The sequence below is a fragment of the Phalacrocorax aristotelis genome, chromosome 21, assembly GCF_949628215.1.
Source record: "Phalacrocorax aristotelis chromosome 21, bGulAri2.1, whole genome shotgun sequence".
In the NCBI taxonomy this organism is placed as follows: Eukaryota; Metazoa; Chordata; class Aves; order Suliformes; family Phalacrocoracidae; genus Phalacrocorax; species Phalacrocorax aristotelis.
Window position 1 is genome coordinate 2,663,700 of NC_134296.1, and position 27,951 is coordinate 2,691,650.

The 27,951-nt window shown below is 58.3% G+C and overlaps 1 protein-coding gene and 1 long non-coding RNA gene across 3 annotated transcripts; one reads left to right on the forward strand and one right to left on the reverse strand.

The window, feature by feature from the left end:
• Nucleotides 1–606: 606 nt before the first annotated feature.
• ALX3 (ALX homeobox 3) lies at nt 607–9,122 on the reverse strand. Its single transcript, XM_075115312.1, has 4 exons — nt 8,756–9,122; nt 5,137–5,441; nt 3,771–3,833; nt 607–3,140 (listed from the first exon to the last, which is right to left on the reverse strand). The coding sequence occupies exons 1-4, from the start codon at nt 9,120–9,122 to the stop codon at nt 2,823–2,825; spliced, it is 1,053 nt and encodes a 350-aa protein (XP_074971413.1). The 3' UTR covers nt 607–2,822.
• Nucleotides 7,270–27,643, forward strand: LOC142067065 (uncharacterized). Of its 2 annotated transcripts, none has more exons than XR_012663884.1 (4): nt 7,270–7,602; nt 21,860–22,010; nt 22,530–22,583; nt 23,180–27,643. It is a non-coding gene; the product is annotated as an uncharacterized LOC142067065 (long non-coding RNA). The 2 variants fall into 2 exon arrangements; XR_012663885.1 differs by lacking the exon at nt 7,270–7,602 and adding an exon at nt 17,753–19,435.
• The last annotated feature ends 308 nt before the right edge of the window (nt 27,644–27,951 follow it).

A 27,951-nucleotide genomic window follows, 5' to 3' on the forward strand; every position in this document is an offset into this window, starting at 1 on the left:
GATTTCTGGCACTGGCATAATGGTGTCACTGGGATTTCCTTTGGCCCCTGCTTCCAGCAGAGGAGCCGGGTGTTGAACCCACTATCCCCAAAACCTGCCCTTGACAGAGCTCACCCTTGCACCTTGCCGTGCCTCAGTTTCCCTGGCAGAGAGGCCGCAGCAGCCCCAGCCAGCTTGGGTCAGTGAAATCCTGGGAGATTTACCCCTGGTTTGAGGGGGGAGAGGTGGGGCAGGGGCAGAGGACGCTGTGGCAGCCCTGATTTACTCCCCGTTGCGTGCCAGGATGCATCAATGCCAAGCCCGGGGTGCTCCAGGAGTGACCCTGGCTGCTCTCCCTGCCCCGCGGCTCGGGGCTGCTTTCTGGACACGGTGTGCAAAGCTGGGGTGCATCAGCGTGGCACAAATTGCGATGCTGTGCCCTTGTTCCTGCTCCCCCGCTCCCCACCCAGCCTTGGGGGTGCTCAGCCCCTGCCCTGGAGCCCCACCCCACAGGCTTTGAAGGCCGGAGGCAGCAAACTTACCCCTTAGTAGACATTAGAGAAGCCACACCGGCTCAGTCTCGATGGTAACGTGCCTTTAATAAATGCACAGCCATGAGCTGGGTGGCGGGGCCCATCCTGCCCTCCTCCCTCGTAGCCACGGGCCAGGTTGGGTGGTGATGGTGAGCTGGAGCCCGGTGACCCCCCCAAGGTCCCCAGAGCTGCCCTTGTCCCCCTGGGAGCAGGAAAAAAAGGGGGGGGACAGACCACGTGTCCCCGAGCAGGACCTGCCCGGGGGGGGCGCAGCCACCACTGTCGCTTGCAGTGGGTGCCGCATGGCTCTGCAAAGCGTCCTGAGCCCCCCCCCAGGGGTGCTTTCCTTCCGCGGGGGTGCCCCCAGCACCCACCCTGGCCCCCAAAACCCGGGGAGCCCGGCGGGACGCTCGCAGATGAGGTGTGAGCCGGGCCGCGCTCTCCATCACACCTCGCTCCCCTCCGCCTGCTCCAAAATGTTCCCCAGCTGTGCCGAGCGATCACAGGCTGCGGCTTTTATAGCGCTGCCGGAGCCATAAATAACTTATTAAAAATGTGTTTTATTGTTTATAAATGAATAACAAAAATCCCCGCTGGTGGGAGGGGTGCTGCGAGAGCCAGGGCGCGAGATGGCCCGGGCGAGGGTGGGCAGCGCTGGGTGCACGGCCACGCCGTGGCTGCCTCCCGGGGCGGGGGGGGCACCCACCGTGGCCAGGCTGTGCCAGAGGTGCCAGGCCTGGTGGGCGAGGAACAACATCTGCACGGGTCTGGGATCGTTTGGGCTCCTTTTGGCTGGAAACCTTGGGGTTTTGGCCCAAATTGGGCTGGACTGGCAGGCTGGGCGCCTCCCTGAGGGGGTCCATGGTGCCTGGCGGAGGTGTCCCCCCCCCCGCCAGCATCGGGATGCAGGAGCTGGGGGTAGGATGGCACCGCAGTTTGGGGGGTTTTTGGCACGAAGGAGCCCTCGGGGGGGTTTAACGGCATCTCCTGGCGATGGGATGAGCGGGAGCAAGGGGAGATCCCGTTTGTGTCTTGCTTTGGGCCATTTGCCTGCGGGGGCAGGGGGGGGTCACACTGGGGGGGGACAGGATGGGACACGCTGCCCCGACCTGGCACTTGGAGGGACTCGTGGTGCACCCCGGGACCCCCGGAGCAGATGAAGCACATCCAATGCGATGTCATTGTGTCCCTCCCCCTCCACGGACGCCCAGGGCTGGCCATAGAGGTACCACCACTAACGGGCTTCCTGCAGGCCCCCAAAATGGGGAGAACCCCTCCAAATTGACCACTTGTGCCCCCACCACCCCGGCTGGGGCACTGGGGATGGTACCAGGGATGGGGGTCCCACCGCTGGGATTAAAGCACCTTGCTGCTTTATCAAGCTGAGGGGTAACAGGCATGGGGTGGCTATGGGTGACCCCACAGAGGGTTCCATTTAGGTGTATTTATCCCCACAGCCCCCCATCCCATACTGGTTTATTGCCTGGGGGATCCTGGACTTTGCAGGAGCTGGTGACTGGGCCAGGGGCTTGCCCTGAATCTTATTTCCCCTTTGAGGAGGAGCAGAATGGGCTGCTGGTGCTTTGTGGGGCTTCCGAGGGCTCCTTGAACGTGGCTGGGGGTTTTGCTCTGCCCCCAGTAACCCCGTCTGATCACCAGCAGCTGTCCCAGTTTGCATGGGTTTTCCCAGTATGGCTGCACTGGGGACGTGAAGAACCCAGGTTCTCCCATTGCTGGCTGCACTGGGGAGGGGTCAGCAGCCAAATTTCAGCTGGAGAGGGGAGCGCTACCCCCAAAACAACACGGTGTCCCCTGCCACGGTGCTCCCCTGGACATACCCGCAGCTGGTGCCCCCTGGATCGGGCGGGGGGGTCCGGGCGGGGGGGGGATGCAGCCGGGGGTGGCCAAGAGGCTGCGATCCCACTGCAAACTGCCCGGTGTCTCCATCAAATCCCATTTTCTGAAGGTGCTTGGGGAGGGCTCAGGTTTTTTGGGAGCCACTTCTGGGGTCCCGAGCTGCTGGGGCCAGCCCCGCTGGGACAGGATGGGTGTGGGGGTGACCCTTCTCCCTCCCCCAGCAACCCTGCTTTGACACCCCCCCCCCACCTGGGGGGGCCGACAGCAGGGTGATGGAGTGGGGTGGGATGCAGGCAGCTCACAGAGATTGGGGTACGCGGGGAGGGGGAGGTGAGGGTGACCCACTGCCCGCAACCTGCTCCCAAACCCTGGCGCTGGGGGGGGGGAAAGGATGCCCTCTAAGGCCGGGGGGTGGTGGTGAACGCTCTGTGTCCCTCCCCGGGTGGGGGGGGATCACGTAGCCCAGTTCAGCAGGCTGCTGGTCGCCTCTTTGCTCTTCATCCTCAGCGGCACCAGGGTGGGTGACTTGTAGTCGTGTTCGGGTGCCGGCTCGAAGGGGTGGGTGCCCAGGGCCGGGGGGGGGAGGCCGTGCAGGGAGTAGAGGCTGTTGATGCCGGGGTGGGGGCCGGGAGACGCGGGGATGCCCATGAAGCCAGCGATGTTGCTGTGAGCGTGGGGGTACGGAGACATGCAGGGGGACGGGATGCTCTCGGGGGACAGGAGCCCCGCAGCGTTCCCGGGGCCGGAGCTCGGCCACAGGTTGTTCTGCAGCTGGAAGAAAGGACCAAAACAAGAAAAAATAAGCCAAAAGTGAAGCGGGGGAGGCCAAATGTGGGTGGGGAACCACATCCCCCCCTCCTTGATCCCCCCCACCTGTGAGGTGCAAAGCAATGATGCCTTTAATAGCCTGGGGCGGGGATGTTGAGTCTTCCTCCCCCCGCCCCCGTGCAGGGCGCCGTGGGAGAGTTCAGCATCGGGGATGCACGTGAAGCTGAGTTTTAAATTATTTTTATGCTTTTCAATGTGGGGACAAAAAAAATGAAGGCTTGCAGAAAAGAGGGGCGGGAAGCACTGATGGATGTGGGGCAGCTAAAGGGGTTTCTTTGTTGGGGAGGACCCCAAAACCTGCCCCAAAGGGCATGTTCCCACAGGAGCTGGAGGGGGGCATAAAGCAGCATCTTCCTGCATGTGGCAGAATGTGATGCTGCATTTTCTCCCCTTTTCCATCCAGGGCCACGTGCTTTTCCCGAGGGTGGATGGAGCTGCAGGGCCCGTAGGAGAGAAGGAGCAGAAGTGGGTGATGTGGGTCACCCCATGGGGACCCCGGCTGCAGTGGGATGGGACCCCTGCCCTGGAGGGGGGCACAGGGCTGGGGCAGGCAGCCGCCGCAGCATCTCTCACCTCCTGGATTTTCCCGTAACGTTCCCGTTTCCGCCACTTGGCCCGTCGGTTCTGGAACCAGACCTGGGGGATGGAGGAGGGGGCTGAGGCGCGGGGACCCCCTGCCCACCCGGGGTGAGATGGGCAGCCCTCTGCCCAGGTCCATGCTCATCTTCCTGGCAGGAAAAGAGCCCTAACACGATGCTCCAGCATCCCGGTAAACTGGAGATGACCGCCGCCCTTCCGCACACCCCTTTTTGACCTCACCAGCCTTTTTCTCTTATCCCTCTTGGAAAATAAGCAGTCCTGCTCCGTGCATGGTCCTTTTTTCTCCCTTGTGCTTCTGCGTTTCATTAGCCCCAGGTTTTGATGCAGAACGAGGCTCTTTGGGTCCTGTGTGGTCACGATGACCCACCTGCACGTTCCCTCCGCGCTGCTGGCTGGGGACCGGAGCTGGCTAGGGTGGTGATGGCTCCAGCAGCATCTCCCGGAGAGGAGGAGGAGGAGGTGGGACCGGGATGCTCGCCACAGGGCCCTTATGGTTACAGGTAATTTCATCCAAATCCAGCCCAAATCAGGGCTCGGAGGCTGTGGTGGATGTTGGCTGGCCGGGTGGTTGCAGGCTCAGGGTGCGCATCCCCTGCCTGTGCCTTGTCCCTCGGGCCTGACCCATGGGGTGGGCAGCACCCAGAACTCAGTGGCTCGAGGCATCCAGCACCCAATGGGCGCCCCCTGCTCACTTTGTCACCCACCCACCTTCACTTTTCTCTCTGCCGGGTACCCCCTCCAGCTGCCTCTTCCCGCCGGGAGCCTCAAGCCACATGGAGATGCCTCTGGAAGAAGCTCGCTGGCCTGATGCAAGCATGATGTCGGCAGAGCTGGGGCAGCGAGGGAGGTCCTCATCCTGCCCCACGCCCTGGGACGCACTGCCCCCAGCCCCATCCACACTGAGCCCCCAGGGACCCCTATCCTGGGATGGCAGCTCCATCACTGCTAGTCCTGGGATGGAGGGAGCTGAGCTGAGGGAGGCTGGGGATGATGGAGGCATGGCGGGGATCACGTTAGGGGATGCTGGGGGCGGGGAGGTTGGCAATGACCTCCCAAATTTTGGCTCTTCCCACCCCTTGGGTGCTGCAGAGAGGGGATAAGGGGAGAACTGGAGAGAGCTCAGAGAGGCAACTGGCACCTGTACCCCATGGCAGTGGGTGAAGCGAGTGCTTGGGCTGGGATTTCCCCTCCGGGGCTTAGCAAAATCCTCCTGGGAAAAACAGCTTCTAACTAAGCATCACCCTGCGGAGGAGGAGGAGAAAACATCCCCCAGCTCTGCCTGGCACCAGCCGGGGTGGCCGTGTCCATCCCTACAGGAGCCAGCGACCCACGCCCCTACCTGCACCCTGGCTTCGGTCAGGTCTGTCCGTAGTGCCAGCTGCTCACGGGCGTAGACATCGGGGTAATGCGTCTTCTGAAAGACCTTCTCCAGCTCCTCCAGCTGGAACGTGCTGAAGGTCGTCCTGTTCCTCCGCTTCTTGCTCTTGCTCTTGCCCAGGGCCTCGTGGAGCTCGGGGACCCCATGTTCCCGGAGGCTGCCCAGGGGTGCTGCCAGCGGGCACCCCAGCTCCCCTGGGGCTTTCACGGGGGCCCTGCAGGCTGCAGGCATCGCCTGGTACCCGCCTTTGCAACCCTTCTCGCCGCCTGGCAGGGGGAGAGGCATAAGATGGGGTGGTGTTAACAAAGCAAAGCTCCCCCCCCGTCTGCAGCCCCAAACCTCCCCTCCCATCCCTGCAGGACACAGTCACCCCAGGGAGAATGTGGGGGTACAGTTCTAGAAGAAAGGGGCTCGGTGCAGGCACGCAGCAGTCAAATCAAGCACTGGGAAGAGCAAAATCCCAGCTCCCGCGGGGGGCTGCGGGCTGGTGCTGCTCCCCGAGGGTGCGGGAGGGAATCCTGGTCAGAGCAGTGGGTGCTTGGGGACCCTCTTGGATGCTGCTACCAAGGGCTGTGGGGTGGGCAAGGGGGGGACAGAGACAGCGAGCACGGGATCATCTTGCAGACAGGGCTTTGCTCAGCTCTCCTTGTCCTTCTCCTCGTCCCTCTCCTCATCCCTCTCCTCCTGCTCCCTTCCAGCACGGGCTGACGCCTCCGCCCTGCTCAGCTGCGCCCGGGGCAGAGACATTGGATCCACCAGTAACCCCAGCCCACCCCGGCACTGGGCTGTATCCAGACCCCCGCGCTTGAGCTCGATTCAAGGGGAGCCTCTGCCTGCCCCGGGGCCAGCACTTCCCTGCAGCTGTAACTCCCAGGAAACCATTTGGAAAGGAGTGAAAAATACCACACACGCCCCCGCCCCGCCTTTTTGCTCAAGAAGAGCTCTCCTTTCCCACCGTTCCACAAGGCTGGGGGGGCCAGGGGAAGAAATTTGGGGGTTCCCCTCTTCCCCTTGCTGCTGTGGCATCTCTTGGCTGTCTCATGAAATAGGTTCAAGGAGATAAGTCACTGCCAGGCGTTTCAGAGGTCATCTTTGTCCCCCGGGAGGGTTTTTTGTCCCCACACGAGGACATGTGGAGGTCAGTGGCTCTGGCTGATGCTGGGTGCTGCTGGGACCCAACGAGCTGAAAGGAGAACTGAGGGGGGACTTGGCAGATGGGGGGGACAGCCTGGGTACCCCAGCAGCAGCGGGGACATGAGGGCTTTACCCAGGAAGGAGATGACCTGAAAATGCTAGGTTTTGCCCTAGTTTCACTCCTACCCTGAGCATCAGCTCCAAAGCTTTGGGCTTGCTGCAGGTGGAGACCACCAGCCCCCTCAGAGGGGCAGGATCGGGCCCGCGGCTGGGCCTTGGGCACAGCGCAGCACTCGGGGCCGGCGAGGGGGGAAATCGCCTCCTTCGGGACAGATCCTCCTTCCCAGCCCATTAACCATCACATCCTGGTGGAGCTGGGCATGGGGTCCCCACCCCTGTGGGTCCACCCGGGGCTCCGCGCCCCCCAAACAAGCCCCCGCCACGGCCTTTTCCAGACTTTCAGTTTTGATTTTTCGTTGTTTCCTAATTAAGGCAATTTGGGGGTTACGGCGCACAGCCGAGAGCCGAGGTCCAGCTGCTTCGAATTAATGGGAAAATGTTATCTGGGGGAGGCTTGGGGGGGCGATTGCTCCTTCCCCTCTCGGTACTGACCTGTCTACGTGCCCGGTGGTGGGTAGCGGTGAAGGGATGAGGACAAATTGCCATTTCCACCCCGCTTTGTCCTCCAAAGGGCTCAGCCGCCAGACCAGAGGGTTTTAATGATAAAAAGCAAGTCCCACCAAAGAGTGGAGTGAAAAAAACCCAAACATGACCAAAAATAAGGAAAGAAATGGCTGAAATAAAAGAATCCCGCTGTGCAAAGCGGTCCGATAAATGCATCGGGTTTGGGTTTTTTTTCCTCCTTTTCAAAGGCAACGTGCTGCAATTCCGAGCGACCCGTGGGTTTCGGCATCGGAGACAAATAAATAACTGGCCAGAAAGTAGGAGTAGAGGCAGGAAGGGAGCAGGATATGGACGCGTAGCTAAATAAACACGGCGTCGCAGGGGGACAAAGAGGATGGGAAAAAGGGAAGATATAGATATTCCCCCCCCCTTCCTAAACTGACACCCCCTGAAAGATTCGGCGGCGCTGGGGAAGTCAGCAGCTGGGGAACAGCTGTACAATTCTTGGGTTAACCGGGAGGGGAAAGGAGAACTCAAAGGGATCATTAGTGAAGGGATGGGGGCACTGAAAGGGCTCTGGGGAACCAGGGGTGGGGTGGGGGGAACACCGGAGCCGCCAGGGAAAGCCACCCCGGGGCCGGCAGCATCCCCCCGCCGCAGCGGGAGCAGGTAAGGACCGGCCCGGTGTCCCCGGGGCTTTTTCTACCTGTTCCCCCCGCGGCCGGGAGCGGGGCGGCTTTGCCAGGCCCCACCTGGTTCCCATTACACTCGCGGCGCTGCCTTTTTCTTCTTATATTAAAACGAAGAAGGGGGGGGGGAAATAAAAGGCCCGTGGGACGGGGGAGCCCCGGAGGGATGGGACGAGCCCGGTGAGTCCCGGCCGGAGCCCCCGACGGCCCCGGGCGGGCGGGAGGCAACGTGCGACGTGAGCGGCGGGAGTTGCTCGGCCGGTGGAAACGACGGGGAGAGCCCCGGGGAAGCGCCTCGTCCTGCCCGAGCCTGGAAAGGGCTGCGGAGCCCCGGGGGCACCGGGGAGCGGCGGGATCTCCGGAGCCGGGCACCCCGGGGGCCACGCACCGGGGAGCGGCGGGAGCCTCTAAGCCATGCACCGGGGCACCGGGAGCGCTGGAGCCGGGCACCGGGGAGCTCCGTGCTCTGCGAACCCCCGGCCGGCCGGGAACCGACGGTGCTGCCCCGGGCCCGGAGCCCCGGGCCCGTCCGTGCGGCCGGTGCGGGGTCGCTCCCGCCCGGTGAGGCCCGGGAACGGGAGGCGGCGGCCGGACGCGCCTTTCCAGCCTCCTCCGAGGGACGGGGCCCTTCTCCGGCCCCGGTAACGGGCTCGGTCCCCGCCGTTCCTCCGCCCGGGGCGAGGCGGGCCCGGGCCGGTCCCCGCCGTCGCGGCAGCGGGGCCGGGTCTCTCCCATCGCCTCGTCTCCCTCTTTTCTGGGAGAGCGAGAACGATCCCGGAGCCCCTTCTGCTCTGTCGCGACACAGTCCCGGCTGCCCGACGCACGGGAGCACCGGCCCGGCCCTTGCCGGTTCCCCGGCTCCCGTCGGGGGATGCCCTGGCGGTCTCCGCTCCGACGGGGCCATATCGCGACAGCGGCCGCCTCGGTGAAGCCGGAGGGAAGCGTGTCGGCGAGAGGACGCTCTGGGGAAGGGCGTGGGGGGGGTCAGGGCTGGGGGGCCCGGCAGACACCGAGGGCAGCGGCAGGATCAGGCCCCCGGGCGGGGGTAGAGAGGAGGAAAGAGGAGCAGAAGGGGCCGGGGAGGGGGATGGCGGCCCCGGCTTCCCCCATCCACCCGCCGCTCGCCCCGGTACCTGCAGCCCCGGCCGGGTAGAAGGGCTTCCCATTGACGGCCACGGCGAGGGGGCCCGGGCTGGCGACCCCCAGGTACCGGGGCTCTGCCTTGTCCGGTGGGCAGCGGGCCGGGCGGGGGCTGAGCGGCGGCGGGTGCCGGGGGGGTCCCGGTGGAGCCACCGTGAAGGCGGTGGGAGGCCGGGGGAGCCCCGGGGGGGGTCCAGCCCGGCGAGGCGGGGGGAAGGCCGGGCAGCCCGGTGCCTCCATGGCGCAGGTTGGAGGGAACGGGGGGGGGCGGCTGGCGGGGAGCGGATTTTGTGCGGGGGGCCGGGGAGGAGGGGGATGGTGGGGATGGGAAGGGAGGGATCGCCCAGCACCCCCCCCCATGCACACCCACACCCACTCGCACACCCCACACCCACTTCCCCCACTCCACAGCCAGTCACGTGCGTCCTCCCATCCACTTCATTAACCCTCTAATCCCAATTTCACCCCCACCCCAGCCCCCAGGCCCCTTTCCCGAGTGGGTCGGACCAGAGCACCAGTTCTCCCCCCCATCCTCAAGGCAGGGGCTGTGGGGGGAGCCCTGCTCCTCCCCTCCCAGCGCTCCCAGTGTCTCCCAGCTACAGGAAATGCCCAGGGCCCTTCCTTCATTTAAAACTTCATCCCCAACTGCTCCGAGCAGCTCAAAATCCCAGGCAGGGGGAGAAACTTCCATTTTTCAGACACCCTCTGGTTTCCTCCCTTTTCCCGAGCTGTACCGAGCCCGTGGGCAGCCTTTCCCATCCCAAGGCCGCAGCTGAGGCCTGGGCAGGTCGGTTCAGGGATGGTCGTGACCCTGGGACACGGGATCGAGGATCCCAGGGTGCCGTGTCTGCCCTTGGAGCAGGCGCTGGGCTCTGCTGGTGTGGGTGGCGTTTGCCCCCAGCACCGATGAGGTCCTATCCTGCTCCCCACATGCCCCAGCTGCCGGTCCCACAGCCCAGGATTTGGGGACCCCCCCCCATCCCAGCAGGCTGGCTTTTGCAGCAGGCGCCGGTGTTGCGGGAGCGGATCAGAACTTGCCTGGATGTTTTTTCTTCCTGTTTCACCCTCTGTCCTCCCTTTTTGCTCCTTTGCAACCGTCCGCTTCGGAGCTGCCTCGGCTTCTCCCAGGGCCTGCGTTTGGCTTCGCGGAGGGGAGGGGTTACACAGTTTTGGGGGTGTTTGAGTGCAAAACGATGGGGCAGGTTTGGTGATTCAAAGGCTCGGTGGGAAAGAGAGAGGGGATTAAATAACGGGCACGGAGAAGTGAGCAGGTATCTGGGCTGAAGGGTGATGTTTTACGCCTCCGTTTGCTGTTTGCCCTTATGTGCAACACAGACGGCGGCTTTTAACTCATCCCAGGGCACCGCTCCTTGCTCTGGGTCTAGGGGACAAATAACGAGCAGGTATCGGGGCTGCAGGGCAGGGGATGGACTGCATGGGAGCAGCAAAAAGAGGCAGAGAAGGACCAGGCGGATCACAAACGTGTGATGTTAAACAGCGGAACAGGAGGATAACGCTGACCATTAAATAACGTTATGCAGCGCGCTATTGCTTGCATTGGCGGTGCTGGGGCAGTACTTTGTTATCTCAGGCATCCCTTGTGATTGTGTGGAATCACAAGACAATCTTGTTTCAAAGAGCTTATGATAAACATGTAATGTAACCCCTATGTCTTGGCAGCACTTGCAGGGCTGATACGATGTTGTCGGGTCGTTGCAAAACCCGGTGTTATCGCAGCAGCGCCGGGTTTGTAGCGTGAGGGATAAATCACGGCTGGATTTTCCAGTCCCTCGTTAGGGAAACTGTATTTGCAGTAAAAAATAGCGGCTGAGCTGCGATCCTGGGCTCAAACTTATTCTGGCAGCGAAGCCTGTGAGGGGCTGGCTCTGCAAATGGGGGTCTGGTCGTGCAGTGCCCCCCCCCCCCCCCACCTACCCTTTAATGCCCGCGATGGCTCCCTCTGCATCCCGCAGCGTTCCCCGACCCTTTCCCTTTGCAGCAGCTGGTGCTGCCGAGATTTTCTCTGTTCGACTGTCCACAGCTCGCTGCGTGTTGTAAATTATTGCTAAATAGGGACTCTCAGTCCTCTGGCACACAACAAGTCATTAAATATTATTAAACATAGCATAACTCCTGTAAAGGCTTATTAGTTTCAATGCATCTCTCCCAGTTTTACTGCTGGCATTTAAAGGATTTTAACAGCAAAGGGATGAGTCCATCCATGTGTGCCGGTGGTGGGGAGGGGGACGGGCGGGCTGGTTTGGGATGTGCTGGTTTTCTGGGCCAGGGACCCTCTTGGGCAGGTGGAAGAGGTCTAGGGAAGGTGTTTGGTCTCTGGGATTGGGTGTATTTGGGAGCTGAAGGCAGCGTGAGAGGCTTGTGAGCCCTCTTGGATGTTCGTGGGGGTGCTGAGGGGTTTGGTCCCTCCAGTGAGCCGGGCTGAGGACCAGGACCCCTGGGGTCTCCTTCTGAACCTGCCACCAACCCTCTGCCCTGGGTTTTCTTGGGTGTAGGGCCAGACCAGGGTGCTTTGTCCTCCTGGCTTAGTGGATGGGTGTGTTGGGTGCTCTGAGAGCGGGGTGAAGGCTGCTGGGGCAGACCAAGGTGGGTGCTTCTTCTTAGGGCACCATGGATGGGTGCCAGTACGGGACTGACCGGGGCAGGCAGGTCCCCATGGTGCTCCCAGGGCTTGCTGGGGCCCATTTGCCACAAACCAGATTATTTGTGGGCAAAGGATGACCCCAACAAACTCCTTGGTTGAAAAACATCCAGGAGAAACTTCACAATGTCACGGAGGCGTCCGGCTCCGACACCTCTGCAAGGGGAAGCACCGCCTGGTTGGCTCTTGGATTGAAATGACCTTTTGCAGCCCCATTTTAATTGCATCTGCCACCAAACGAGCCACACACGAGAGCCGCCAAGTGCAGCAGGAGGACTCCAGCAGGATGCTCTGTGGGCAAATGTTTTCTGTTTTCGGTTTCTCTCTTGTTCGCTGGGAGGAGGAAATTTTTTCCTCCTCTTTGCATCCCATTGGCTTTCCCGCCTGTCTCCAACCATCCCAGAGAGCTGCCTCACCTCCCGTGGGATCACGAGATGTCACTGAAGGGCTCAGCAGGAGGCGTGGAGGGTTTGCATAGCTCTGTGGTTTGTACAAAGGTCCCTGCGCAGCCAAGACTGCGTTACCCGGAGCCTTGGAAATGCTGGCGAGGCATGGAGCCATGCCTAACGCACAGGTCTGGGAACAGGCTTCTCCTTCTCCAAGGCTGTGTTTTCCCTCCCAGCCTGAAGGTCGGGCAGCGTAGATGAGGGCCAGCAGTCATGGTCCAACCCCTGGGCTTTTTCTCAAGGGGGTTGATTTTTATTATTTTTCCCTCTGCCATCTGCAGTTTGGGAAAAAAGCCCGATGTTGGGAGCCTGCTGAGAAAAAGCTATACCTTCCTCTGGAAAGCAGGGAGGCGGCTCAGCTCAACGTGGCTCTGGCACATGAGCTCCAGGGCCGAGGCAGAGGGGGCAGAGCCTGGGGATAATTGTCCTCCCGATGGCACTTAGACACCGAAGCCCCCTCCAGCCTGTAGCACCCCCAGCTGGGCTGGGTGACTGCTGACCAAGCTTGGACCAGGGCTTGGAGGCTGTTCTCCAGTTCTGCTGCTTCTCTGCATGCCCAGGCCAGGTCCTCAGCCTGGAGAAACACCACATGTGGACAAAAGGAGCTGGGACAACACAACGAAGGCCGTTCCCGCTGTCCTTTGCAAGGACATGCGTTTTGGGGAAGCCCATATGAGGTTCTTCCCTTGCCCGAGGAAGACGTGGGACTCAGTTGGCCATGCTGGCTGCTCTTCTGCTTGTGTCCCAGCCTGGGCCGCCCCAGCTCTGCGCCCCCGGTGAGGACCTTCCCCGAATCCCCGGGGGAGATTCATCCCTGGCTGGTTTATGCCCCTTGTTGGGTGCCAGCACGGTCCTCTGGTTTGTCTTGGGCACGTCCCTGCACCTCTCTGTCACGCAGGGGCAATAGCCTCGGCCCTGAGCAGCGAAGGGAATCTGTTGTTCTTGCTTACGTTTATCCTTTTTCTAAAGCTGCAGAGCTATCACGGGTTCAATCCTCAGCCCTTGTTTGTCTGCGCGTCCCTCTCTGCCTCCCAAATATCCCAGAAAACCCTCCAGTTCCTAACGTCCGACTCCTTGTAGAGTTTCATCCCAAGCTACGGTTTGATCTGGCTCGGGAATGTGCACGCTGATGGCAGCAAAAATGACTTTATTAATTCACCTGGGGAAATGGCCCGTGCTGATCACAGCCCTGTTTTGCGTTAGCGAGTGGGAGTCGGAGCCCCTCGGTCTGGTCCTCCGAGCCGGGGCCAGATTTGTTACTTAATGAGGCCAACGACGTAGAAAACGGTCCCGTTTCCAGGTCTCACAAAAGCAAAGCACAAACGCAAATATCCACCCACGTGTAGTAACGATGCACAAAGGCAGGCGACAGCCTCCGTGTCCCACACGTGCTTTACATGCACGTATACCCGTTATATACGCACGCACATTTATGTACGCATGCATTTTTATAGCCATCCAGAGAAACGCACTGGTAACTTAATCCCATGCAAATGTGCATTATAATTTTGCACACAAACGGTGTATTTCTGTGTCGGTTCACGTTACCAGCACACGGACACTAAAATCGTGTAAGTTTGTGTCTAGATTGCAGCGAGGTGCAGACGAGCATGTGGAAATCGCACCCGCATAACTGCAAAAAATACCTAAATTTGTACAAATATATTATGCTCGCATTGCCCGGACGTAGAGCCCCGTGGAGTTGGATTAGAGCCTTGTGGATGTAGTGAGGAGGGATTCACGTCTGCTGCAATAACCCATGGACACCCTCAGCACAGGCGGCAGGGGGATTTTTTTTTTCCAGGAAATAGTGAATTTGTTGAAATTGCAATTTTTTTGTCAAAAATTTTTTTTTTTTTTTTGGTTATTGAAATCTTGAAGTGACCGTTTTCATCCTGGCGCTGCTTTGCAGCGCTCGCTTCGGAGCAGCGTTCGGTGTCGAAGCGTGCCGTAAATTAATGATAGCAATAACAATCGAGGAAACAAAACCCATGAAAACAAACTGCGGGGCTGCGGACGGGCTTAAAGCCGGCGGGAAAGCCAAGCCCCATCGCTTCTGTTTTCGTATGTATTTCATGGAGATAGATTACAGGAGGAAATTTTAAAAAAAATAAAAAAATCAACATTATTTTGGCTTGATTCAAACCGATGTAAATACTAGCAGTTTTTTGCAGCTGCTGAATAAAAACCCAAGCGTTTATAAAGTGCTTTGAAGATGTAGCGGCCTTTAGAGGAGCTGCAGGAATAAATCAGCTTCATTCCCTCAGGCTGCTTTAAACAAGGATCCGGCCCCGTCCTTGCAGTCGGAGGTAGATTTCCACCACCGGTTAATTTGGTCTCTATAAACTCAATTTTATGCTGGGAGGCAGAGGGACTCGCGAGCCCCGCGTCGCCGGCTGGCAGCCGGAGGGATGGATCCCTTCTCCCATCGCCGTCCCGATGCCGGGCCGTTACGCCGGGCGGCTTTCCGCTTTACTAAGGAAAGATTTGTACTTTGTCCGTGTGGGGGATTTTCAGGCTGCTTTGGAAAGTGCTTCAGGATGCCAAGTTCAGGCTTGTTTTGCCTTCCAGCTGCTCCAAATATATATATATATTTTATATATTTAAAAAAAAGGGCTGAAATGAAGCCTGGAAGCGGCAACGAGCCGCCGGCGGCTGGGATTCAGGGGAGGTGCTGGGCTGGATGTGTGCTTATGGCTTTAATCACAGTAAAAGATGTGTAATTGGGGGCCGAACCGGTCTTTTGACTCCTAAAATTCTGATAGAGGTTGCAAAATCAGGAATACATCTAGGGATTAAAGGGAATTTATTCCAGATTTGCTCCGTCGGGAAGCGGTAGGATTCGAGTTGATTTGAGTTTCTCATTTTAGAGTAACGCCATTATGTGGCATAAATCTGAAATAATGGTGCTAAATAAGGGGGGTCACTTTGGATTTAATATATACATAACCGGGAGCAGGATCCGGCCCCTGAATTAAAGCAGCAGCTGGTTAAATAGGTGTAAATCAGAGTAACTCGCTGCTGGGTGTTAGTGCAGATTTATGCTGCCCGTCGGATGTACAACAGCCCGGCCGCGGCCGCGGGAATTAATTCCCCTGGGGGGTTTATTCCCCATCGGTGCAGGGCTGGGGTCGGCTCAGTTATTCTGCGTTTGATGGGGTGACCCTGGGCAGAGTTTGGTCTTTATCTGGAAGATGTTTGAAAAATGGTGGAAATGGAGGGGAAAAAAGCAAAAGGGAGAGGATGTGGGGTATGTTTTTGGGGTGCTGGGTCGGGGGGAAGTGAGCCCAGCTCCTTCTGTGCAGTGAGAAAAGGCTGAACTGACTCTGATCCCAGGAGGGATCGGGAATAAATCCAAGCCCTTCCAGAAATCGGCTTTGTAAAAGCAAATGCGTTTGGCTCCAGGTTTTCCTGCTTGTTCGGGATCTGTGGAGCAGGTCCCAACCCCGCGCTGGGGGGCTCAGCACCCCCCCGATTCACACCCGGCTGCCACGGGGGAGCAGGACCCGCACCGCGCTCAGGGACGCCCCGGGATGCTTCCCCCCACTTTGGGGGCTCGTTTGACCCTGCAGCCGGGGCTCCGCCATCCCGGCAGCCGGCTGGGGGTCCTGTGCCGTGCTGGCCGTGCCGAATTTCCCCGGCGAGGGCCCTGCTCCCTGTCCGGCTGCCGCGGAGGAAAACCCCCAAACCCTGCCTTGGGAGTTTTGAGCTGGACAAAGCTCTTCCCTTCCCCAGGGAATTGATGGATTTATTCGTCTCATCCCCTAATGAGCCGCTTCCAGATCCCAGTAAATTATACGCACCGGGACGGATGAAATCTTGCTCCATAAATCAGATCTGAGGCTGACAAGTGCTGCCTGCATCATTATCCCGGCGAGTTCGGAGATCCCAGGTATCGCCGCCTCCTTTGCAAATCCCAATAAATCTGGGAGTAATCATTCCCGACAGAGAGCCAGAAAAAGCACCGGAAAACATTTTCTTCCCTTAAAATGTAAGTGGAAAATTTATTGCAGGGAAAGGAAAAGTTTTCTCCGGAGAGTCCGTAACAAACGACGATGCAAGTAACTCCCCAGGGCTGAGCCGGTGGGATGGCATCACCTTGTGATTACTGGGATAAATTTGTAGCAGCCCCTAAAAATTAGGGAAGATCTTTTTTTTGGGGGGGGGGGGGGGTGTGAAACAAGGGGGAAAAAAATGAGGCCAAGTGTCTCCAACTGTGTCCTGAAAGGACAGTGGAGCCAATGTGCCAGAGTGCGTTGCCTTCTGGTTTGCGTTTAGCCTTTGGAAAAAAAAAATCTCCCCTTGAAAACCTCCTCTTTCCTTAAGGGGAAAATTTATTTTATTAAGTGGCCGACACCTGAAAGCAATCGGCTTTTTTTTTGGCGGGGGGGTGGGGGTGGGGAAGGAGCCATCCCTGGGGGCTCCGCAGGGAAGAAAGCTGTATTTTCTCACTGTTGCTGCTCCTGTACTGCGTCCGTCCGTCCGTCCGAGCGGGTCTCACCTGGCGGCGGGGCCCCGCTGCCGGGTGAGACCCGCTTGGACAGACGGACGCAGAACGGGAGCGTTCATGGTGCTGTGTGTACACGGGATGCTCTGGTCATCGGCGTTTAAAGTGGTGGATGCTGGCTGTGTCCTTACCCTCATGGTCCCATCAAGGAGACACCACCAGGGGACAAAGGGCTCCTTTTTCAGATGGGGAAACTGAGGCATGGGGCACCGCCATGGGTGTTAAGGGTTGCAAACATCCCGCCAGCTCTTCCTCAGGTGGTTTTGCTGATGGGTTGGTGGTGCTTGGCTGTCTTTACAACTGGAGGAAGCCAGGGGAGGTGAGGTTGACACCAAGGAACCACCTTTGTGCGTCCCAGGGGCTGTTTTTCCCCTCCTTGCCGTGTGGTTTCCACTTCTGCCAACCAAGGGCTTGGCAGAGAGTTTTGCTTCCCCCAAAGGCGCATCAGCAGGAGCTCTTGTATTTCCATAACGGGATTGTGCATGTCAAGACTTCAAGAGATCAGGCTGGTGGTGATCTCTGTACCTGTCAGGACGAATGAAAGGTGACAACACTGAGAGCGCTGGGGAGGTCGCATGAAAACCAGATGGGCTGTCAAGGCTTCTTGCTTCCCACCGATTCGTTTCGCCTGCTCCGGCTCCTAGCGTGGCCGGGTCGGCTGATTGGAGGTGTGTGGAGAGCAGCTTGCGTGGGGAACGGGAAGGAGCAGGCAGGCAGGAGCAAGCGAGGGGGAGATCAAAGTGCCCGACAGCTTGGAGCACTGGTTGGATCAGCAACGTGGTGCTATGGTCCGGGGTGGATGGATGGGAGGAGCGGGATGGAGGCTGAGAACAAGGCAGGGTTGCCTCGGAGCTGAGCCCAGAAGCATTTAAGCTTTGCTCTTGCTGGAGGATGCTTCTAGCACCTGGTTATTTGGGTCAGGAGGGCAAAAATGGTCTCATGGGACACACACTATGTCGCTTGGCTGTGGAGGAACTTGTCCCTCGGGGCCAGGACTCTATTCAGGCTCAGGAGACCTCGGTCCTGTAAAGCAGATGCTGCTTCGGGCTTTCTTTGGGGGTTTTGTGCCTGGCCACCACCATGTTTCTGCTCAGCCCTGGAGGGGTCCCAGCACCCAAACCCAACGTGGGTCCTCATCCGTGTGAGCAGTGCAAGCCAAACCAAGCCCAGCAGTGCTGGGAGGGATGTGGAGCACGTCCAGGGAGCTGAGTGGCCACCAGTGGGGCCAGCCCCATGGTTGCAGTGGCCAAATCCACTTTGGGCAATGGTAACCCCCAAACCATCACATCCCACAGCCTTTAGTTCTCCAGCGGATAGGACCGTGGGGCCTGCCAGGGTGGTGGGAAGGGTCGCCTTCCCCTCCGTGGCCTTGCTGTAGGTCTGGAGATAAGGCAAAATTCTTGTCTCCTGGGTTTCTTCCCACCTTCTGTCATCAGTGCCTCATCTCCAGATCCCCGGTGCCCCAGTGCTCTGTCCCCAGCATGACCTCCCCTGCCCGACCCAGATGGTGAAAGGTTTCCTCTTGCCCGGCCAACGCTGATAAGGACAACCAGAAACAGCTTTGACCTTTCAACTGCAAATCTCCCTGTGAGGAGCCGCAAGCTGTTCCGTATCTGAAAGGTCCTTTGATAGGAAACAAAACCCGTGCCATTGAACTTTTAAGCAATTTCACTGAAGAAAAAAAAAAAAAAAGGCACCAGAAAAAAAAAAGCTCAGCTGAAGAGCACTGGGTGGTTTTAACCCTGCTGAGGAGCTGGGCCAGCACGTGCAGCTCGTGTAAGAGGTGTCTTGGGTTGACTGGTTGTCTGCAGCGTTGGTCGTCTGCTCTCTCCTTCCCTTTTGGCTGCTGCGCTCACTGGTGGAGACCCACTAACGGGGTGTAAAGGCTTGGGGGAAACTTGGCACCTCCTTTCCTCTTCTCTGAGAGTGAGAGATACAGATTACGCTGAGACCTTTACCTCTGTCAGCCCCAGGAGGACTGGGAACAGACAGACGGGCCATCACGGATGAGAAGTGATGGTGCAAGTTTGCATGACAGGCTTGTCGGTGAAGGACAATTTGGCCCCTGGGATTTCAGCAGATGCACAATAGAAGCAAATCTCCATCCTTGCTTTCTTTCCCATCCCGAAGTGGTGCAGTCCAGCTTGGTGACGTGCCCTGCTCTTTGCTTATACCTTCTGGGCCACCGCTATTATAGGAAGGTGATGGCTGGAGGTGTTGGAGCTCATTAATTGCTTTGAGCAAGTTAATTGGTATAAACACAACAGCAGGAGATGCGGCGGCTCTGCAAAGGGCAGCGTGCTCAGCTCCAAGGGGGGATCGGGCAGAGGTCCTGTGTCCTGGCGGGTGCTCACACCCCGGTAACTGGGTTAAGGCACTTGGGACCACGTTTTCCTCGCTGCAGCGTGGACGTGGGCTGTGTCTCTCTGTGTGTGAGCCCACAGGGTGGAGGAGAGCGGTGTGCCATGGTGCTTTCCCCAAATACATCCCCACTTGGTTTCCATGACTTGAGCTTTTCTGCACCGGTGTTCTTCCCTGCATTGGGTGTTTATCAAGAACAGCTCCATGGCATGAAACACGGGGCTGTCTCAGGTGATGGAGAGCCTGAGCATCCCACAGAATCGGGCCCTAAACACCAGCAGGCTCCCTATATTTCCTCTGATACTAACCCTATGTTTTCCCTGCTGTTCCTTAACCCCATTAATGGGATCTGAGCCAGTTCAAAGCCTTCGGAGCAGCAGGGGGGAAGCTCAGAGCAATAAGTGGAGGCGACCCCTGCCAAATTGGAGTAAAAGATGTCTTCCTTCCACTCCCCAAACAGCCCACAGCATTTTCACATTAAAACTCTGTGCCCAGAGTAGTTGGGGAGGATGAAACAGCCAGGATCAGCCCTTTCTGCACGGAGCCAACAGTAAAAGGGGCTGCTGCCCCCCGGAGCAGCGGGTAAGGGCTCAGCAGCAAACCCCATGGTCCAGTGCCCGGGAGAGGATGCTCCTGGAGGGATTGCCCAGAGAACTGAGATCCCAGGATGTGCAGCCTATGAGAAAGTCATCAAATCCAGGTAACTTAGGGGAAAGTGAGTATTTTAGGAAGTTGGGTCAGGGGAAAAATTATGATGGGGTCTGGGCACCATGTTCCTCATTTGAAACTGGTAGAATGGGCCATTCTGGGGGAAAAGTGTTGATTTGTGATTATCTTTTTTTGTTGCTGCTTCTTCTGAGCATCTCTGAGGGGGTTCCCCAGCCCAGCTCAGCTGTGCAGAGCCCCAAAAGCTGGAGCGAGGAGCTGGAGAGGGGACCCGTGTGGCAGAGGGAGCCGAGGATGGAGCCCCTTGCGCTGAGCACTTGGCAGGGACGTGGGTCTCTGGGTGCTGGGGTCTCGGGGGACCCTGCGGTGTGTGTGGGGCTGCTGTACGAGGTGGTTTCATTGGGGCAGAAGGTTCTCGGAGCGCAGAGATGGTCACACAGGCTAAATTTTAGCAGCTTGAGTGACCATCGTATTTGTGTCCAAAGCTGCTAATTTGGGTCATAGATCGCAGCTTTTCCCCTCTCAGGGTGATGGCGTTACCCCATGAGCAGGATCTGACCTGCACCAGCAACTCCCCTTTGCTCCCCTCCTTCCTTCCCAGCAGCGTCTGTTTGCCCCTCCGTCCTTCCCTGCTCTTGGGGTTTTCTCCCAGCCCCGTTTTCGGGAGGACAATCCTGGGGTGAGAGGGAACAGGGCCCCCACCCTTCTCCCCGGGGACATGTGTGATGGGTGGGATGGTGCTGCCTCGTCCCCAGGATGGGGTCTAATGGGTCCCACCTGGCTCGCAGGCGCAGCGTGCCCTGCGGCAGCCCCCGCTGCTCTTCCCTTCAGCTTGTCGGGGGGGAGTAAATTCAATAACTTCACTGAGGGCATGAGCTCAGCAGAGCCGGCCGAGGCTTTCCTCGGCATTAACCCCGCTTCCTCTGCCTCACGGAGGAGTCACGGTTGTTAGCCGAGGCCAGCGGCAGCGGAGGGGAGGCAGAATACCCCTCTCTGTGCCTCTGCTCCCTGGGGAGCTGGGCAAGGGCTGCCCCATCCTCACAACCCAACCCAAACCACGCCTGGAGACCTGCTCATCCGGGCGGAGGATAAAATTGCACGGGAAGGTTAATCGGCAGCAGGGAGTGATAAAGTTGCTGTGACACCTTTCTTCGCTGCCTGTTTTGCTGTAGTGCTGCTTGATTTGCTCTCGATCCCTCCGGCACAGCAGGATCCTCTGTGCCTGTCGGTCCAGCCCATCCAGCAGCACCCACCAGCCTGGGCAAGAGCAGGGCACCAAAGGCGGATGCTCGGGGAGCGATTTTGCAGCATCCCCTCGCTCCTGCCCTGCATAGCTTCCCCCACGGGTGCCGCAGTCCCTGGCACAGAGGCAATATTGCTGAGCTGAATGTGAGAAATACTTTTCCATGGAGGAAGGCACAGAGCCTCCTCTGTGTCCCTCTGACTTGCAGTAATTTCATTAACTTGTTACATTCAAGGGAAGCCAGACCCCGGCAGCGTGGGACATGCTGACCCTATCGAGGCTGCGATGTCTTCCAGGCTGAAATCCATCCTTTCACTGATTCCAGCAGGGCCATCTCCCAGCCCAGCCGATTCCTCTTGGCTGCGTGTGGAAGATTAATGCACCCCCACTTTTGCCCACTAATGCAGACGCTTCTGGGTGGGAGCGTGGCAGCCTTTTACCAGCCGCTCAAGATAGTGCTTTAGCCACCTTGGGCTTTCACTGTTCACTATTCCTTCACCAGGAAGGAGCGAGGAAGTTGCGTTCAGCCCCAAAAAGTGAGCAAGGGGCAGCAGAAATACCCTCCCTGGGGGTGGGGGGTGGGAAATGGGACAGAAAGAGCATTTGCTATAGGAAGAAAAAATGCATCCGCTCTACAGGAGTCAGGTGCAGCAGCTCTGCACCACCGTAAGATCCACCATCCCACGACCTCTCTGCTTCTTGCTGGGACACCACCGCCTCGATGGGACCCCACGTGCTGCGCCAGCCCCCCTTCCCACGGGGAGGCTCGGTAGGACACGGAGCAGCCAGGTTTGGGATGATGCTGTTTCCTAAGACACCCGCCGCCGGCCCCGGCTCCTGCCGGCCCCGCAGGAATGCACGAGGGCACCTGGAGGCAGAGACCCTGTTTGTTGTTTTAATAAATTCAGAGCAGCCAGATCTGGCGTGGGTTAGCTCTCCTCCGAGGGGCTGGATGGGCTGGGAGAGAGGGAGAGCGGGGAAGACCCCGGCAGAGGGGCTCAGCCCCATTCTGAGCTGCTGTCAATCACTGTCATCAGCTGTCCCAAGTCAGGGTGATTGACAGCAGGTGGAGATGCTCTTGTTCAATAGCCCCTGTCTCCTGTTTTCTTCTTGGTTTAGGGTAAAGGTTGAAGGTTAACAGACTGTGGGGTTGAGCCCTTGGAGTTTCTTTTCTTGGAGGCTCCCTGCAAACATCTTTCCTTCTTTCTCCTGCAGCCTGTAGAAAAGGAGCAGGATGAGGAAGAGGAGGATGAGGAGGGTTCCCTGCCACATTGGCTGCAGAGCCCAGCGCAGGCTCATGTTCTCCCCGCCACCCTGTTTCACGTGCCCATCCCAGGACCTGTGTGATGATGCAAGAAGGCAGGAGGTGAGTCCTGTGCCCTCCCCAAACCAGCAATCCCCAGGGTAAATCCCAAAAGCCCCCCTGGGGTACACCCCGATGTGCTTAACCCAGCCCGAATGCCCCAAAGGGACCTGGGCTCTGTGCCTGGCCCAGCAGCAGCCTCCAAACCCCATCCTGGCTCCCAGGGCCTCCCATCAGCCCCAATTTCCTGCAGACCTCAGTGATAAGAGGCTGATCCTCAGCCATGGAAATCTGATGCCCCAGTGTCAGGGAATGCAGGTCTTGGGGGACTGTGGAAACGCAGCTGAGAATGAGCAGAGCTTGCTGTTTTCCCTCCCCGCTGCCAAAGAAATAAATCCCTTTGGAGGATGGATGTGGTCTTAGTGCCGCTCTCTGGCACCGCAGCTGGACTGCATCACCCCGATTTCTGCCAGCAGTGTTGGTTTCTGTGTGGTTACAAGCTGCCAGGCACACCTGCACCCACTGAAGCACCCAATAAATAACTGGGCATTTCTCGTGATTTAATGTCATCCTTTTTTTCAGGCTTTGCTGTGGTTACTGAAGTCCCAGGGACCCGCGGATTCCACCTGCTCCCTGGTAAGATTTGAGTCAGGGATTGAAAAGCAAGGCTCTGTCTGGTTTTCCCATCCCTCTTTACCTCCCCTCACTTGGGGTCTGGCCTGGCCTGGCCATGCCCAAAAGGAGGGAGAAACCCTAAAATCTCTCTCCTGAGCTGGTCTGGGAGCCCATATTGGCCAGGTGGTGAGTGCTATGGCTTTTGCCAGATGAAGGTACTGGTGGGATGCTGGTTTTGCTGGGCTTGGAGGGGATGTCTCCTTTTGCACCAGCCCTGTATCTCATGCACAGCACGGACCAGAGGAGCTGGGCAAGTCTGGATTAGTTATTCCCATCCTTTATCAACCTGGCTTAGGATATGTCCATTCCTTGACCTCACCCCCATCCCTGCATCCCAGTGCTGCGCAGTCCCCTGCCTGCACTGTGACATCCCTCTGCTCTGCTGGGTCTGGGGGCTTCGTCCTCCCAGCTAGCCTTGAATTTGGGGTGAATTTCTCCCTTTTCAGGTGTTCCTGTCCATTTTGACCAGGTGTTTCAGCCTGGAGCTGCATATCCTAGACCTGACCACACTGGAGAGAGAGACCTCCTCCAGGTTTTGCTATGTCTTTCCCAAGCAGGAATTGATTCAGCTCCAGCACTGCCCCATCCCAGCTGCCGGTCCTGGAGGGCGGAGGGAAGGTGCGACGCTGAGGCAGGAAAACCAGCCACCTCCGGAAGTCCCCTCCGCTGTAGACGGAGCGTCCTGCGTGAAGGACTGTAAAACCAGAGCTGATGCATGCCCAGAAATTACACTGATTTAATGGAGCTCGCTTGTAGATTGGTTTGTAGCCGTGTGCCAACTGCTGCAGCGATTGAACTAAACTGATTTCCTTGAGGGATTTCTCGTTTGGGCCGCTCTGCTGCCAGTCCGGCTGGGCAGTTTAGTTCCTTGTTCCCACAGGATTGTGCCTGGGATAAAGAGTCTGTTTTCACCCTAGAGAGATGCTAGCCCAGGATGGGGATGGCAGCTCCAAGGTTTGTCTTGCCTCCCCTGTTTATAGCTTGTACAACACAGGGCCGTGTGCAGGGACACTGTCCCCATGGCGAGGGGACAGCCAGGGTCTGGGCGAGGGCTGGGGGTTATATTGCAGCACCGAGGCTGAGCAGGGAATTTGGGATCTGCATCACGCTCACGCCTGGGCTCTGACAGGCAGAAACGTGGGCAGTGCACGTGAGTCCAGAACTGAGACCGTTGCAGAAGAAATCCCTGCTAAGCAGCCAAGATCTTGATTTTTTCCACCCAAATAAAACCTCAGCCAGAAAACAGGCTGTATCCAGGGCAACGCCGGTGCCTCGCAGCTTGGGTTTGCTGAGATCCGATCTGGGATCCCTTTGGACCAGCACTGGGGTAGGATGGCTCTGGTTATCACTCGGGTCTGCCTGGAGGGGATGGGAGAGGCTCGGGGGGGTTTAGGGGGGTCTCCCGAGGCTCCCCCAGAGCCTCACGGAGATGCTCCACTGCCATCTAGTGACAACGGCACCTCGGAGAGGGAAGGACGGTGGCACCGGCCCTGATGAGCCCAGCCGGAGGCAGCGGGTCCAGCCCACTCTCCCCAGGGAATGCAGCCTCCGGGGGTCTGGGTGTGGAGCTGAACCACCTCCCCGGGGAAAGGAGGTTTCTCCATCACCACTGATTTCCTCCCCGCAAGGACAGAGCGTTTCCCTGCTGTCCTCCCCTGTGCAACCTGCTGCAGGCACCTGCCTGGGTGAGCCTGGCATCACTGGAGGGGAAACGGCTTCTCCAGCCCTGGCTGTCCAAACATAACGTGCTCAGGCTCCAAACATCTCCAGATCAGGCTATTGCATTTTAAAAACTTGCCTTTTCCAACGGAGCTAATGGGAACAAGGTGCCTGTGCATCTCTGGCCATAGGTACCCAATCCCCTCCAGCGCCTTGGACACGCCACAGCCTCCTGGAGCATCTCTCCACCACCTCCCCCCTCCCTTCCCTCATCAACACTGAAATTATTTAGTGCCTTTAACATAATTAACACGTTGCAATCCTAAACTGCTCGCAGCTGCCCGGCCTTGCAATTTATCCTTCCACCCAGCCATTAATGCCTTCCTCCAGGCAATTATAAAGCAGAAAAATGCTGCAGACCTGAGCCCGACGCTGGCGGAAAAGGAAGAAATGGGGCAGGGGACCTGCGTGCGTTAATATAATTAACCACCATGATCCCAAATTGCTTGGCGGCTGCCTGGCTCCGTAATTCATCCTTCCACGGAGCTGTTAATGTGACCATAGGGGCTGTTAGCGCACACGTGTGTGCAAATGTGTGCGCGAGGCTGCCATGTTGTCGCTGTCCCCCGCTTTTTGGAGGAGATTTCCCTCCCAGCATCATCTCCCCAGACGCATCTCGCCCCTCCGTTTGCCACCTGAAATCACGGCAGCCGCTGTACGATTATACGCCTCTGTTCCGTAGTTACTTTTCCTTATGCTAATTGTGTAATTGGGAGAGGCAATTAGCTGGTGAAGTGCGATAGGAAGAGGGGCTGGTGCGCTCTCCCAGCATGGCTGCTCGTGGGATCCTTCCCCAGCTGGTCCTGGGGTAAATCAGGAGGAGGGTCCCTGTCCCTCTTGTGGAGGGGACCCCTGTGTTGGCAGCGCGGTGCCTCAGCCATGTCCTGCTCACACGGCAGCTGAGGGCACACCTTTCCAATCACCCTTTTTTCTTCCTCTTTTACTGCCCAAACTCCTGACCCTCGGGGTTTACCCCAGCAGTGGTGGCTCCCCCCGAGTATCAGCCTCTGCCCCCAGCCTCACGCGTGCCAGCTGCCAGATTCCCTGTGTCAGGCTCACAAAGCATCTCCCACGGGCTCTTCTGTCTTCCTCCGCCTGTTTGCAGGCAGATGTCCCCAGAGCTTGGCCTGTCCTCAGCCTGACCCTGGGATCTCCTGGGATGCTGGAAAAAGGAGGGTGAAGTCCCAAGGGGATGGATGGGGCAGGGAGGGGAGCTGGCCTTGGAGCAGGATTTGCTCCAAGATTAAGGATCCGACTTCTTTCAGCCATGGCTTCTTGTTGGTGCTCTAAGCTGATTGTGTTAAGCTGCTTGGTGAGTGATCACTTTGGATTTATCTTCCCAATTTTGCCTGGGCCGTCCCTTTGGGCAGGTGTTTGGAAAGGAGCTGCCGGGGCTCAGGGTCTGACAGGGACCTGCTGGCTCCCTGCGGAACACAGGACACCGATTTGGCTCCCAAATCCCCGCCACTGCCCTCAGCCCCTCACCTCCACTGATGCTCCAGGTCCATCCCCAGCTTTCAGCCTTACCAGGATGATTTCACCCACTGGGGTTGGCGTGCAGCTCAGAGACCCGAGCACCAGCAGAGGCCTGACAAACTCATCACAGCCAGCACCCAGCGCTTGGATGCTGCAGCTCGCTGTAGCCTTGGATTTCAATGTCAAACTTTCCCAAGGAAATTAAACCCCAGGCACAGCATGTTTAATCTGTGGGCAGCACTAATCCTGTTTGTAAACACTCGGGTGAGGGATGCACGGCTCCGGTGCTTGGCTGAGCCTCTCAGCTTCCCAACCAGACCACGCCGATCCCTCCCGCCCGGCGCATGCCTCCGATGTGGGGAGACTGGGCTGGCTTTGCCCCTCTGAATCCTCACACCCAGCAGTTTTGCAGGATACAGGTGATCCCTGTCACAAGCCAACACAGAAAGCTCGGCATTCCCAGCCCTCCCAGTATGGAGACACTGGGATCCCCACGGTGCCAGGAGCTGGGATCTGCAGATGGGTGGGTCATGGTGCAGCATCGTCCCCGTTCTTCCTGGGGCTATCCCTGCTGTATGCAAACAATTAACAGGCCCCAGTTAATGGGATCTGTGGTGGTGGTGGGGGGGGCTGATCCAGACCAGCTCATCAGGGGATTTGGAGCCTTTCGGGAGCCCAGGGACCCCCCAAAAGGGCAGGTGATGCTCAGCCTATAAATCAGTGCTAGCCCTGAAGCCAATGGGAAAGCGGATGCTGCATCGTGTGAGTAGATTCATGTGGTTCAGCCAATGGGCAGCTGGCTTTTTGCATATGTGAGGAAGGGATAATTAACAGCTGGGTTTTCCCTCCCATGCTGACCCCCTAAATGGGGGGTAAAAGGGCTGTGGGAGCAAAATGGCTTGTTATTCTTTGTGTTATGGTAGGGCTGAGATAAAGAACTCATGGGCTACAGCCCTTGTGATGGTGGGTACCCCCAAAGCCACCCAGAGCCAGTGTGGGATGGGCTGGTGGCCTTGGCCACCAGCGTGATGCTGGTCCCCTGATGGGTGTTCCTGGTCCAGCGAGAGAGATCCCACGCTGAGGAGGGCAGGGGGTGCCCACATTTACAGCCAGTGACTTTTGACTTTTGTGCCTGCTCCTGGCAGTTGGCATCAGGTTGGCTTAGCTGATTTGGGGTGCAGGGAAAGCAACACTGCAGGGATGGGGACCCCCAGGTGGGGGTTTTTTTGGGGGGGACATGCAGGAAAGCAGTGAAGGCAAGAGTGAGGGAGGTGTTGGGAGGTGCAGATGGTACAGAAGGAGCTGCTGGGGGAGAAGGGGGATAATTATAGTCTGGAGCAGAGCTCAGCAGCCCCAGGTGCATGTCCCCTTCTCAAGCTCGAGTGCTTGAATTGAGGAATCTTTAAAAAGCTGTGAGGGATTGGGGCATCTGCGTGGTTGCGTAAAGCAGCTGCGGCTGCTCTGAGCAGCTTTTCCTTCCCTTGCTCCAGCCTGGCTCTGCTGGAGGACCCTGGCCCCAGCGGGTGGTTTGGTGATGGAGCCCTGGCTGGTCCCATCCTTGGCACAGATGCTGCTTTCCCCAGTTCAGCCCAGCAAAACGTGGCTCCTTTCTTTCCCCGCCATCGCACCTGGGCTGCTCCGGGGCTGGGTCTCATCCTGACCCATCCCTGAGTGTCCCCTGTGGTCCAGGTTGGTGCTGGGGACCAACTCCCAACACTGGCAGCTCTTGCAGCAAAGCTGAGGCAGCGGAGCTGAAATGAACCCAAGCAATTAAAAGCACCCGCAGCAGATGGTTGATGCAGTCTGTCTCCCCGCCACCGCCGCCTCCTCGCTCTTCCCTTTCCTCATCCTCTCTCCCGACTCCTCTTATTCTTGTTTTTGCTGTCTTACTCTCCCAGGACTTCCCAACCCTTCCCCAAGGCAGGACCCCCACCTTCCCCTGCACCCCCAGCCCCTATTTCCACCTGGCGTGGAGGCTCAGAGTGCAAACCCAAAGCCTAATCTGCTAAATTTGGGTGTTTAGATGAGGAATGGGTTGGGTTTATGTGGCAAGGTTTTGGTAGTGGGGGGGTTACAGGGGTGGCTTCCATGAGAAGCTGCTAGAAGCTTCCCCCATGTCCAATAAGGCCAACGT

What these genes read in the sequence shown, in the direction of transcription:
- ALX3 (XM_075115312.1), bottom strand. Translation starts at nt 9,122, where the DNA reads ATGGGGGGGGGTGCTGGGCGATCCCTCCCTTCCCATCCCCACCATCCC. An exon ending in CTACCCGGCCGGGGCTGCAG is followed by an intron (nt 5,442 to 8,755) that starts GTACCGGGGCGA and finishes TCCCCCTGCCAG; the next exon opens with GCGGCGAGAAGGGTTGCAAA. An exon ending in GTTACGGGAAAATCCAGGAG is followed by an intron (nt 3,141 to 3,770) that starts GTGAGAGATGCT and finishes CCTTTCTTCCAG; the next exon opens with CTGCAGAACAACCTGTGGCC.